At 53.8% G+C, this 12,994-nt stretch overlaps 1 protein-coding gene across 1 annotated transcript in view; it reads right to left on the minus strand.

Annotated features, from left to right (window-relative positions):
* Positions 1-297: 297 nt before the first annotated feature.
* The window catches only part of mettl24 (methyltransferase like 24), a 27,282-nt gene continuing 14,585 nt past the window's right edge, over positions 298-12,994 (minus strand). The window contains exons 2-4 of the mRNA XM_078399895.1: positions 11,456-11,621; positions 8,175-8,402; positions 298-1,660 (exon numbers count right to left, since the gene is read on the minus strand). Of these exons, the coding sequence (XP_078256021.1) occupies positions 1,340-1,660; positions 8,175-8,402; positions 11,456-11,533 (627 nt within the window). The 5' untranslated portion in view covers positions 11,534-11,621 and the 3' untranslated portion in view covers positions 298-1,339. The remainder of the gene's footprint in view (positions 1,661-8,174; positions 8,403-11,455; positions 11,622-12,994) is intronic.

Here is a 12,994-nt window from a genome sequence, read left to right on the forward strand (position 1 = left end):
GCGGGACTGTCATATGTTGAAAGACTGGAGCGACTAGGCTTGTATACACTGGAATTTAGAAGGATGAGAGGAGATCTTTTCAAAACGTATAAGATTATTAAGGGGTTGGACACGTTAGAGGCAGGAAACATGTTCCCAATGTTGGGGGAGTCCAGAACCAGGGGCCACAGTTTAAGAATAAGGGGTAGGCCATTTAGAACGGAGATGAGGAAAAACGTTTTCAGTCAGAGAGTTGTAAATCTGTGGAATTCTCTGCCTCAGAAGGCAGTGGAGGCCAATTCTCTGACTGCTTTCAAGAGAGAGCTAGTTAGAGCTCTTAAGGATAGCGGAGTCAGGGGGTACGGGGAGAAGGCAGCAACGGGGTACTGATTGAGAACATGAATGGCCTCCTCCTGCACCTATTTTCTATGTTTCTATGAAATAAGCATCCAATATAACGACCAAAATTGCTATGTAGTCGCAGAGCATTTTTCTTTTGAAAGGTTCAGTTTAGTTTATTGTCATGTGTACTGAGGTACAGTGAAAAGCTTTCGTTGCGTGCTAACCAGTCAGCGGAAAGACATGATTACAATTGAGCTATTTACAGTGAACAGATACAGGGAATAACATTTAGTGCAAGGCAACGCGAGCAAAGTCCGACCAAAGATAGTCCGAAGGTCACCAGTGAGGTGGATAGTAGTTCAGCACTGCTCTCTGGTTGTGGTAGGACGGTTCAGTTGCCTGATAACAGCCGGGAAGAAACTGTCCCTGAATCTGGAGGTGTGGGTTTTCACACTTCTGTACCTCTTGCCTGATGGGAGAGGGGAGAAGATGGAGTGGCCGGGGTGAGACTGGTCCTTGATGATGCTGCGGGCCTTGCCGAGGCAGCGTGAGGTGTAGATGGAGTCAATGGAAGGGAGGCAGACACAAAAAGCCGGAGTAGCTCAACGGGTCAGGCAGCATCTCGGGAGAGCAGGAATGTGTGACGTTTCGGGTCGAGACCCTTCTTCAGACTGAACCTCAATGGAAGGGAGGTTTATTCACAAAATGCTGGAGTAACTCAGCAGGTCAGGCAGCATCTCGGGAGAGAAGGAATGGGTGACGTTTCGGGTCGAGACCCTTCTTCAGACGGACAAACGAAACGTCACCCATTCCTTCTCTCCCGAGATGCTGCCTGACCTGCTGAGTTACTCCAGCATTTTGTGAATAAATCGATTTGTACCAGCATCTGCAGTTATTTTCTTATACTAATGGAAGGGAGGTTGGTTTGCTCTCCCTCACGGTGATTGTTGAATGCCTCCACCAGTCGATGGTTGAAGGGAAGGTTTGGAACTGGGCACCGAGCACCACCCATGCCGGTTCACCGCTGGGCCCACTGGGTGTTCACCCAGCTGAGAGTGTAGCTGCTACTCGCGTTGAACGCCTCCTTTTGCAGGAAGACTTGCGGCTTGTTCATGTTCTTGTAGCTGTGGAAAAGCTTGAAGCCCCTGAGCTCGAGTTCCTTCAGAAGGCTGTACCAATACCGGACCACCTCACTGTCGCTTCCACTGACCTCGAAGCCCGCCCAATGAAGGTGTACCGCCAACACCAGCTGGCCGATCTCCCCAATGACGTTCTCCAGGATCAGGTTTTCCAGAATCTTCCACTCTGCACTCTCCATGTCAGCCTTGAGAACGTCAATCTGGGAAGGACGGACAGATTTATCGGTGCATGCGTTTTTAGTGAGCCTCTACACTAGGGTTGCCAACTGTCCCTTTAGTGAGCCTCTACACTAGGGTTGCCAACTGTCCCTTTAGTGAGCCTCTACACTAGGGTTGCCAACTGTCCCTTTAGTGAGCCTCTACACTAGGGTTGCCAACTGTCCCTTTAGTGAGCCGCTACACTAGGGTTGCCAACTGTCCCGTATTAGCCGGGACATCCCGTATTTTGGGCTAAAGGTTTGGACCACCCTTGTCTAGGGTGAACAGAATATTTGCTGCATGCTATTCAGTCAGCAAGCAGTTACGGTCACCCCATTACAGGAAGTTATGTGGAGCCTTTGGAAAAGGTGCAGAGGAGGTTTACCACAATGATGCCTGCATTAGAGGGGTAGAACCACAGAAAAATAGACAATAGGTGCAGGAGGAGGCCATTCGGCCCTTCGAGCCAGCGCCGCCATTCATTGTGATCACGGCTGATCGTCCACAATCAGTAACCCGTGCCTGCCTTCTCCCCATATCCCTTGATTCCGCTAGCCCCTAGAGCTCTATCTAACTCTCTTTTAAATTCCATCCAGTGAATTGGCCTCCACTGCCCTCTGTGGCAGAGAATTCCACAAACTCACAACTCTCTGGGTGAAAAAGTTTCTTCTCACCTCATTTTTAAATGGCGGTGACTAGACTAACTAGAAGGCATTGTTTTTAGGTGAGAGGGGCAAAGTTTAAAGGAGATGTGCCGGACAGATGTTTACACAGAGGGTGGTGGGCGCTTGGAACTCGCTGCCTGGGGTGGTGGGTGGTGTGGAGGCAGATACCATAGTTGTGTTAAAGAGACTGGAATGAGGGAGATTATATAATGTTGATGTTCCTGCTTCCAAGATGGCGCCCAACCCAGTCGAGTATTTGCGTGCTGGCCACAGAAGCAGATCTACAATCACATATTACAATCCCTCCACACTCTGAACTCTCTAGAAACATAGAAAATAGGTGCAGGAGGAGGCCATTCGGCCCTTCGAGCCAGCACTGCCACTCAATGTGATCATGGCTGATCATCCACAATCAGTACCCCATTCCAGCCTTCTCCCCACATCCCTTGATTCCGTTAGCCCTAAGAGCTACTCCAACAACAAGATTTCTCACTTTAACTCTGATCTTCTAATCTATACACTGTGGACGGTTGATTGTAATCAAAAGCTTTTCACTGTACCTACGATCCCAGGAATGAGTGGGTTAACATACGATGAGTGTTTGTCAGCACTGGGCCTGTACTCGCTGGAGTGCTTACTGAACAGTGAAAGGCCTGGATAGAGTGGATGTGGAGAGGATGTTTCCACCAGTGGGAGAGTCTAGGACCAGAGGGCACAGCCTCAGAATTAAAGGACGTTCTCGTAGGAAAGAAATGAGGAGGAATTTCATTAGTCAGAGGGTGGTGAATCTGTGGAGGCCAAGTCAATGGATATTTTTTAAGGCAGAGATAGATAGATTCTTGATTAGTGCGGGTGTCAGGAGTTTACGGGAAGAAGGCAGGAGAATGGGGTGAGGAGGGAGAGATGGATCAGCCATGATTGAACGGCGGGGTAGACTTGATGGGCCGAATGGCCTAATTCCACTCCTATCACTTAATAGACAATAGGTGCAGGAGGAGGCCATTCGGCCCTTCGAGCCAGCACCGCCATTCAATGTGATCATGGCTGATCATTCTCAATCAGTACCCCGTTCCTGCCTTCTCCCCATATCCCCCTGACTCCACTATCCTTAAGAGCTCTATCCAGCTCTCTCTTGAATGCATTCAGAGAATTGGCCTCCACTGCCTTCTGAGGCAGAGAATTCCACAGATTCACAACTCTCTGACTGAAAAAGTTTTTCCTCATCTCCGTTCTAAATGGTCGGCCCCTTATTCTTAAACTGTGGCCCCTTGTTCTGGACTCCCCCAACATTGGGAACATGTTTCCTGCCTCTAACGTGTCCAACCCCTTAATAATCTTACACGTTTCGATAAGATCCCCTCTCATCCTTCTAAATTCCAGCGTATACAAGCCTGGTCGCTTAAGGACTTATGATTTTATGTTCTACCTCGGTACACGTGACAATAAACTAAACTCATGAAGTGATAAACTGGACCTGCCAGTTCCGCAAGCTCGGAGCAAACAGGCTATGGTAAGACGGCACGGTGCGTTGTCACGGAAACAGGGACACTTGCATCAGCCGCAGCGGGAGAGAGAGCTGATGAGTTGGACACGTTCCAATCCCCTCCAAGACAAATGAGGAGCATCGTTGTTTTATATTCACTTGTCAGCCTGATGCAGTGGAAGGGACCTTACAGAAGTCTACCACACCATAAAAACATTGAAACATAGAAAATAGGTGCAGGAGGAGGCCATTCGGCCCTTCGAGCCAGCACCGCCATTCATTGTGATCATGGCTGATCATCCACAATCAGTACCCCGTGCCTGCCTTCACCTCATATCCCTTGATTCTACTAGCCCCTAGAGCTCTATCTACCTCTCTTTTAAATTCATCCAGTGAATTGGCCTCCACTGCCCTCTGTGGCAGAGAATTCCACAAATTCACAACTCTCTGGGTGGAAAAAGTTTCTCCCCGCCTCAGTTTTTACTATGTTGGGTGTCAGGGGTTATGGGGAGAAGGCAGGATTTAGATTTTAGATTTAGATTTAGAGATACAGGGCGGAAACAGGCCCTTCGGCCCACCGGGTCGGCGCCGCCCAGCGATCCCCGCACACTAACACTATCCTACACACACTAGGGACAATTTTTACATTTACCCAGTCAATTAACCTACATACCTGCACGTCTTTGGAGTGTGGGAGGAAACCAAAGATGTCGGAGAAAACCCACGCAGGTCACGGGGAGAACGTACAAACTCCGTACAGACGGCGCCCGTAGTCAGGATCGAACCTGAGTCTCCTGGGCTGCATTCGCTTTAAGGCAGCAACTCTACCGCTGCGCCACCGTGCCGGTGAATGGGGTTGAGAGGGGAAAATGCGATCAGCCACGATCGAAAGGCGGGGCAGACATGACGGGCCGAATGGCCTACTTCTGCTCCTGTAGCTCATGAGCTTATTATCAGAGGCATAGACAGGGTAGATAGACGGTCAGAATCTTTTTTTCCCAGGGTGAAAATGTCAAATACTAGGGGGCATAACTTTGAGGTGAGAGGGGCAAAGTTTAAAGGAGATGTGCGGTGGTGGGGGGCCTGGAAGGTGCTGCCAGGGGTGGTGGTGGAAGCAGAGGCTTTTAGATAGGCAGGGAATGGAAGAATACGGGATCAGGTGGAGGCAGAGGAGATTAGTCTAACTTGGCGTCATTTTTGGCGTGGACATTGTGGGCCGAAGGGACCGTTCTCCATTTTATCTCTGGCAGTCACGGGTAAAAGATCCACTCAAAAGTGTGGACAGACGTGCAGGCAAACTGTACCAAGAGAGCACGGTGGCTCAGCGGTAGAGTTGTTGCCTCACGGCGCCAGAGACCCGGCTTCCATCTTGTCTACGGGGGCTGTCTGTGCAGAGTTTGTACCTTCTCCCCCGTGACCCCGTGAAATTCTAAACCTATGAACGTCCCCTTATAGCTCAGCCCCTCGAGTGCTGGCAACATCCTCGTAGATCTTCTCTGCTCTGTGATTTCCTCCCTACGGCAGGGTGAAAGTGCGGTGGCAATGAAGATAAATTGTACTCCGAGCCACTGCAGGAAGAGAAATCAAGAGGGGAAATGAAAGATTGCTTGCGGTGAGAAGAGAAAAGCCTTAAATAACGAGGCAGGCCGACAGCTCAGACTGCACAGCAGGGGAACGACGGCACAGAATGAATCAGTGATCAAAGTGGTCACAAAGGCATCATACCCTGATCAGCCAAAACATTATGCCCACCTGCCTAATATGCTGTTGGTCCTCCGTGTGCAGCCCCATATGCAGCAGGGTGCGATGCACTGTGTATTGTGACACATTCCTCCCGTGACCACCATTAACATTTTCTGTGACTTGTGCCACAGTCGACCTTCTGTCGGTTCGGACCAGACGGGATAGCCTTCGTTGCCCTCGCGCATCGATGAGCCTTGGGCGCCCAACACCCTGTCTGTCGCCGGTTTGTGGTTTGTCCCTCCTCGGACCACTGTCGGTAGGTACTCACCACTGCTGACCGGGAGCACCCCACAAGCCTTGCCGTTTCAGAGATGCTCTGACCCAGTCGTCTGGCCAGAACAATTTGGCCCTTGTCAAAGTCGCTCAGGTCTTTACTCCTGCCCATTTCTCCTGCATCCAACACATCAACTTCAAGAGCTGACTGTTCACTTGCTGCCTAATATATCCCACCCCTTGACAGGTGCCATTATAACAAGATGATCAATGTTTTTCACTTCGCCTGTCAGTGGTCATAATGTTTTGGCTGATGGTGTCTTTGTTTGATGTACAGCATGTTGGGTTCTCAGCTGCCATGTGGAATGTGGACAGATCACTGCATCATCTCAAGCCTCTGCACTCACGGTTTGGCTGTTGTATTAAAAGGAATGTGTTAGGAATCGAGCCCAGAATGTCCCAATGTTTAGATTATAAACAAGACGACACGGTGGTGCAGCGGTAGAGTTGCTGCCTCACAGCGCCAGAGACCTGGCTTCCATCCCGACTACGGGGGCCGTCTCTACGGAGTTTGTACGTTCTCCCCCTTGAGTTTTCTCCGAGAGCATCGGTTTCCTCCCACACTCCAAAGACGTATAGATTTGTGATTAATTGGCTTGGTAGAAATGTAAATTGTCCCTAGTGTGTGTAGGATAGTGTTAGTGTGCGGGGATCGCTGGGCGGCACGGACCCGGTGGGCCGAAGGGCCTCTTACCGCGCTGTATCTTAAAGCCAAAGTAAAGAAGAATAAACACATTCTTGATCAGTACGGGTGTCAGGGTTATGGGGAGAAGGCAGGGGAATGGGGTTAGGAGGAGAGATGGATCAGCCATGATTGAATGGCGGAGTAGACTTGATGGGCCGAATGGCCTAATTCTGCTCTTATCACTAATGACTTTATGAGAGGGATGGTGTATTATTGCTGAACCTCCTGCATGTCTCACACTGCCTTGTCTCAGGCAGTCTCCTGGGATGGGGACACCTTGCCCCCCCACCTTGCCCCCTCTGTGACTTCCGCGGTGGTTGGAGAGACCAGTGTGGGACCCGCTGGCTCGTACAGTGGGGGGGAGGGCAGGCCGTGGCGCTGGGCTGACCCAGGTGGGTCACTCTTAGGGTGATCTCTTCCTTCTGCCCAAGATGGACACAAAATGCTGGAGTAACTCAGCGGGTCAGGCAGCATCTCTGAAGGAAAGCAATAGGTGACGTTTCAGACTGAAGAAGGGTCTCGACCCTAAACGTCACCCATCCATGTTCCCCACAGGATGCTGCCTGACCCGCTGAGTTACTCCAGCACTCTGTGAAACGTCACTCTGTGAAATAAGAATCTCATTGTTCCATTCTGCACGCAGATAACCATTGAGAGATAATACTCCTTGAAAGAGCCAGCATGGACACCGAGGGCTGAATAGCCTGTTCAATACGTTTAGAGTCGTAGAGTGATACAGCTTTGAAACAGGCCCTTCAGCCCAACTTGCCCACACCGGCCAACATGCCCCATCTACACTAGTCCCACCTGCTGCATTTGGCCCGTATCCCTCCAAACCTGTCCTATCCATGTACCTCTGTAAATTGCTCCTAGTGTGTAGGGGAGTGGATGGGAAAGTGGGATAACACAGAACAGGAGGGAGAGAGTGCGTGGAGGGAGGGAGGGAGGGAGGGAGGGCGGGGAGAGAGGGGGCGGGAGGGCGGGGAGAGAGAGAGCGGGGAGGGAGAGAGAGAGAAAGAGAGAGGAGGTAGACAGTGTCTAAACAGAGAGAGAGAGATAGGGAGGGAGAGAGAGAGTGCGTGAGAGTGAGAGAGGAGGGGGAGAGAGGGAGAGAGGGGGGGAGAGAGAGAGAGAGGGAGAGGAGAGAGAGAGAGAGAGAGAGAGAGAGAGAGGGAGAGGGAGAGAGAGAGAGAGAGAGAGAGAGAGAGAGAGAGAGAGAGAGAGAGAGAGAGAGAGAGAGAGAGAGAGAGAGAGAGAGAGAGAGAGAGAGAGAGAGAGAGAGAGGGGAGGGAGAGAGGGGGGGGAGAGAGAGGGAGAGAGAGAGAGAGGGGGGGGAGGGAGAGAGAGAGGGAGAGGGAGAGAGAGAGAGAGAGAGAGAGAGAGAGGGGAGGGAGAGAGGGGGGGAGAGAGAGGGAGAGAGAGAGAGAGAGAGAGAGAGGAGAGAGAGAGAGAGAGATGAGAGAGAGAGAGAGAGAGAGAGAGAGAGGGGGAGGGAGAGAGGGGGGGAGAGAGAGGGAGAGAGAGAGAGAGGGGGGGAGGGAGAGAGAGAGAGGGAGAGGGGAGAGAGAGAGAGAGAGAGAGAGAGGGAGAGAGAGAAAGAAAGAGAGAGGAGGTAGAGAGTGTCTAAACAGAGAGAGAGAGAGAGAGAGAGAGAGGGGAGGTGACGCCTTGCTGTGTCCGAAGCGTTGCATGATGGCGGCCAGCTTGCTGGTGGGGATGGCTGGGGGGTGTGCGTGGGTGGAGGGGTTGGGGTCTCTCCAGTGCAGGGCGAGGCGGTGGTGCCAGTAGCCCTGGGCCTGCTGGACGTGAGCCTCCCGCACGCTCGGGTCAAGGTAGTGCACCTCACACCCGGCCATGGACATCTCCTCCTCGAAGCCCCGTCTCCACTCCGCAGCCTGGAGGAAGAGACACAAACCCTGGTGAGATCACGCCCACCATGGCACCCACGACAGCCCCCTCGCCAGGCCCACGCTCAGCCTGCTCTGCCCACAGGTGGGTCTACACTAGGGTTGCCAACTGTCCCGTATTGGCCCAGACACTGTAGGCCCCGGACACTGTAGGCCCGGACGCTGTAGGCCCGGACGCTGTAGGCCCGGACGCTGTAGGCCCGGACGCTGCAGGCCCGGACACTGTAGGCCCGGACGCTGTAGGCCCGGACACTGTAGGGCCCGGACGCTGTAGGCCCGGACACTGTAGGTTCGGACACTGTAGGCCTGGACACTGTAGCCCTGGGGCCGCTGTAGTCTCGGACACTGGAGGCCCGGGCGCGGCCTAACGGAGGTTGCGTAACAACCCGCCTCCTGGCCCGGGCGGGCCGCCATTGGTGGAGCGGGAGCACGTGGCCACTGGCTGGGTGAGGTGACGTGGGGCGGGTGACGTGACACTTTGTCCCTTATTTGGGAGTGAGGAAGTTGGCAACCCCTAGTCTGCAATCACTCATTACAACCACTCCACTCTTTTACACCTCTACTCCAACAGCAGCATCCCTTACTTTAACAATGCCCTTCTTAATCTCCTTTTTAGTGTAGTTTAGTTTAGAGATACAGCGCGGAAACAGGCCCTTCGGCCCTCCGGCCTTACACTGTCCAGACCTACACTGTCCGAACCTGTGGCGTCCGGCCTACATTATCCCCCGGGCTACAGTGTCCATGCCAACAGTGTCCAGGCCTACAGTGTCCAGGCCTACAGTGTCCGGGTCTACAGTATCTGGGCCTACAGTGTCCAGGCCTACAGTGTCCGGGGCCTACAGTATCCGGGCCTACAGTATCCGGGCCTACAGTGTCCGGGCCTACAGTGTCCAGGCCTACAGTGTCCGGGCTACAGTGTCTGGGCCTACACTGTCCGGGCCTACACTGTCTGGCCCTACAGTGTCCAGGCCTACAGTGTCCGGGTCTACAGTATCCGGGCCTACAGTGTCCGGGCCTACAGTATCCGGGCCTACACTGTCTGGCCCTACAGTGTCCAGGCCTACAGTATCCGGGCCTACAGTTTCCGGGCCTACAGTGTCCGGGCCTACAGTGTCCGGGCCTACAGTGTCCGGGCCTACAGTGTCCGGGCCTACAGTGTCCGGGCCTACAGTGTCCGGGCCTACAGTGTCCGGGCCTACAGTGTCCGTGCCTACAGTGTCCGGGCCTACAGCGCCCCCCCGGGCCTAATACGGGACAAGAGCGGTCCTGTACGGGACCAACCAATATACAGGATGTCCCAGATAATACGGGACAGTTGGCAACCCTTGTTGTAATCGTTCAAAAGTACCCTCTCTGTGTTAAAATCAGCACCAGAATCTAAGCTGGTCTGGAAGAATTTTGTTTACTCCAGCTTCCTGTCCGCAGGAAGAACGAGAACACCATCTCAGGCAAGACCCTTATCTCCGGAAACATCTTGCATGTGATCTCCACCTGGCTTTGTGCAATGTGCTGAACTCTCTCCTCTGAAGGCAGACACAAAATGCTGTGGAGTAACTCAGCGGGTCAGGCAGCATCTCTGGAGAGAAAGAATGGGTGACATTTCGGGTCGAGACCCTTCTTCAGTCTGATGTCAGGGGAGGGACAAAGATAGAATGTAGTCGGAGACAGGAAGACTGGTGGGAGAACTGGGACGGGGGAGGTGTTAGAGAGAGAGGGACAGAGGAACTATCTGAAGTTGGAGAAGTCAATGTTCATACCACTGGGGGTGTGAGCTGCCCAAGCGAAATATGAGGTGCTGCTCCTCCAATCTGCTCTGGGCCTCACTCTGACAATGGAGGAGGCCCAGGACAGAAAGGTCAGTGTGGGAGTGGGAGGGGGGAGTTGAAGTGCTGAGCCACCGGGAGATCAGCTTGGTTAAGGCGGACTGAGCCGGAGGTGTCGAGCGAAACGATCGCCGAGCCTGCGCTTGGTCTCGCCGATGTACAGAGGTTGACACCCGGACACAGCAGACACAGTAGATGAGGTTGGAGGAAGTGCAAGTGAGCCTCTCTCCTCCGAAATGTCTTGATTAGTACGGGTGTCAAATGTTACGGGAGAAGGCAGGAAAATGGAATAGGAGGGAGAGATAGATCAGCCATGATTGAATGGCGGAGTGGAGTCGAGGGGCCGAATGGCCTAATTCTGCTCCAAGAGCTTGTGAACTTGGGAAACCGGTGTTTCTCCAGAGGTCTTCTTGAGGGATTCTCCGAAGTGCAGGTGAAAAAAACATCTTTTGTTGGTTCGATACGGTAGTGGCATTGGACAGGTTTTTTAGATAGGGAAAATGTGGAGTTCAGACAAATGAGGGGGGGACCTCATTGAACGTACCAAATAGCGAAAGGCCTGGATAGAGTGGATGTGGGGAGGATGTTTCACTAGTGGGAGAGTTTTCAGGAGCCATTTTGGGCGGTCACGGTGGCGCAGCGGTAGAGTTGCTGCCTTACAGCGAATGCAGCGCCGGAGACCCGGGTTCCATCCCGACTACGGGCGCTGTCTGTACCGAGTTTGTACGTTCTCCCCGTCACCTGCGTGGGTTCCTCCGACATCTTCGGTTTCCTCCCACACTCCAAACACGTGCAGTTTGTGGGTTAATCGGCTTGGTAAATGTACAAATTGTCCTAGTGGGTGTAGGATGGTGTTAGTGTGCGGGGATCGCTGGGCGGCGTGGACCCGGTGGGCCGAAGGGCCTGTTTCCGCGCTGTATCTCTAAACTAAACTAAAGGAAAGGAGCCACCCACGTGGTCACGGGGAGAACGTGCAGACTCCGTACAGACAGCACCCGTAGTCAGGATGCATCCTGGGCCACTGGCGCTGTGAGGCAGCAACTCTACCCGCTGGCGCCACCGTGCCGCCCTTGCCATCCGTTGACTTGATGTGAGAGGGTGTCACAAAATGCTGGAGTAACTCAGCGGGTCAGGCAACATCTTTGGAGAGAAGGAACGGGTAATGTTTCGGGTCGAAAACCCTTCTTCAGGTAGAAGGTTTGCAAGAGCAGGGCCTACCCCACAGAGTAGATGCGGCATTGTGGTCTCTGCATCTGCCGGGCCAGCTGGAAGCCATTGTCCAAGCACAGGGCCCATGGGTCTTGCTTCTCCTCCGCGTGGTCCAGCATGCCCCTCTCCTCCGCGTGGTCCAGCATGCCCTCTCCACCACGTCAGAGCAGTCCACCTGTGCAGCAACAACATTTGAATGTAGAAACGTAGAAACATAGAAACACAGACAATAGGTGCAGGAGGAGGCCATTCGGCCCTTCGAGCCAGCACCGCCATTCAATGTGTTCATTTAGTTTTTAGAGATACAGCGCGGAAACAGGCCCCCCGGGTCCGTGCCGCCCAGCGATCCCCGCACACTAACACTATCCTACACACACACTAGGGACAATGTTTACATTTACCCGGCCAATTGACCTACAAACCTGCACATCTTTGGAGTGTGGGAGGAAACCCGAAGATCTCGGAGAAAACCACGCAGGTCACGGGGGAGAACGTACAAACTCCGTACAGACAGGCGCCCGTAGTCGGGATGGAACCTGAGTCTCCGGCGCTGCATTCGCTGTAAGGCGGCAACTCTACCGCTGCGCCACCATGCCGATAATCATGGCTGATCGTCCACAATCAGTAACCCGTGCCTGCCTTCTCCCCATATCCCTTGATTGCACTAGCCCCTAGAGCTCTATCTAACTCTCCTTTACATTAATCCAGTGAATTGGCCTCCACTGCCTTCTGTGGCAGAGAATTCCACAAATTCACAACTCTCTGGGTGAAAAAATCTCAGTTCTAAATGGCCTCCCCTTTATTCTAAGACTGTGGCCCCTGTTCTGGACTCCCCCAACATTGGGACCATTTTTCCTTCATCCACACCAGTAGCCGGTGTGATAGTGAGTGGACGGAGCGACGCGCTGGTGCAGCGGGCAAGGTTTAGCCGCGGCCATCCCGCAATGCCACACTCACGGTGCCTACAGGAAGGCTAGTCGGGTCGGTCGGGGTAGCCGGGAGCGAGCCGCTGGAGACGCGGGACGTGAGGGCTGGTGGGAGGGTGAACCGGGTAATGACTCCACCTGCAGGCTTCAAGGTCGGCTGCAGGGGGCGCCACCCACCCCGGGACACAAAGATGGCCGGGCGAGGAGAGGGAGAGGGGAGGGGAGGGGAGAGGGGAGGAGGGTAGAGGGAAGAGGGAAGAGGAGGGGAGGGAGGGGAGAGGAGGAGGGGGGAGGGGAGAGGAGAGGAGGGAGGGGAGGGGGAGGGGAGGGGAGGGGAGGGGGAGGGGAGGGGAGGGGAGGGGAGGGGAGAGGGGGAGGGGGGAGAGGAGGAGGGGGGGAGGGGAGAGGAGAGGAGGGGAGGGGAGGGGAGAGGGGAGGGGGGGAGAGGAGGAGGGGGGGAGGGGAGAGGAGAGGAGAGGAGAGGAGAGGAGAGGAGAGGAGAGGAGAGGAGAGAGGGAGAGGAGAGGAGAGGAGAGGAGAGGAGAGGAGAGTAGAGGAGAGGAGAGGAGAGGTGAACGCTAAACAAAGTTTTTTAGAGTGATACAGCCTGGAAACAGGCCTT

The sequence above is a fragment of the Rhinoraja longicauda genome, chromosome 5 (genome assembly GCF_053455715.1).
Source record: "Rhinoraja longicauda isolate Sanriku21f chromosome 5, sRhiLon1.1, whole genome shotgun sequence".
Taxonomy (NCBI): Eukaryota; Metazoa; Chordata; class Chondrichthyes; order Rajiformes; family Arhynchobatidae; genus Rhinoraja; species Rhinoraja longicauda.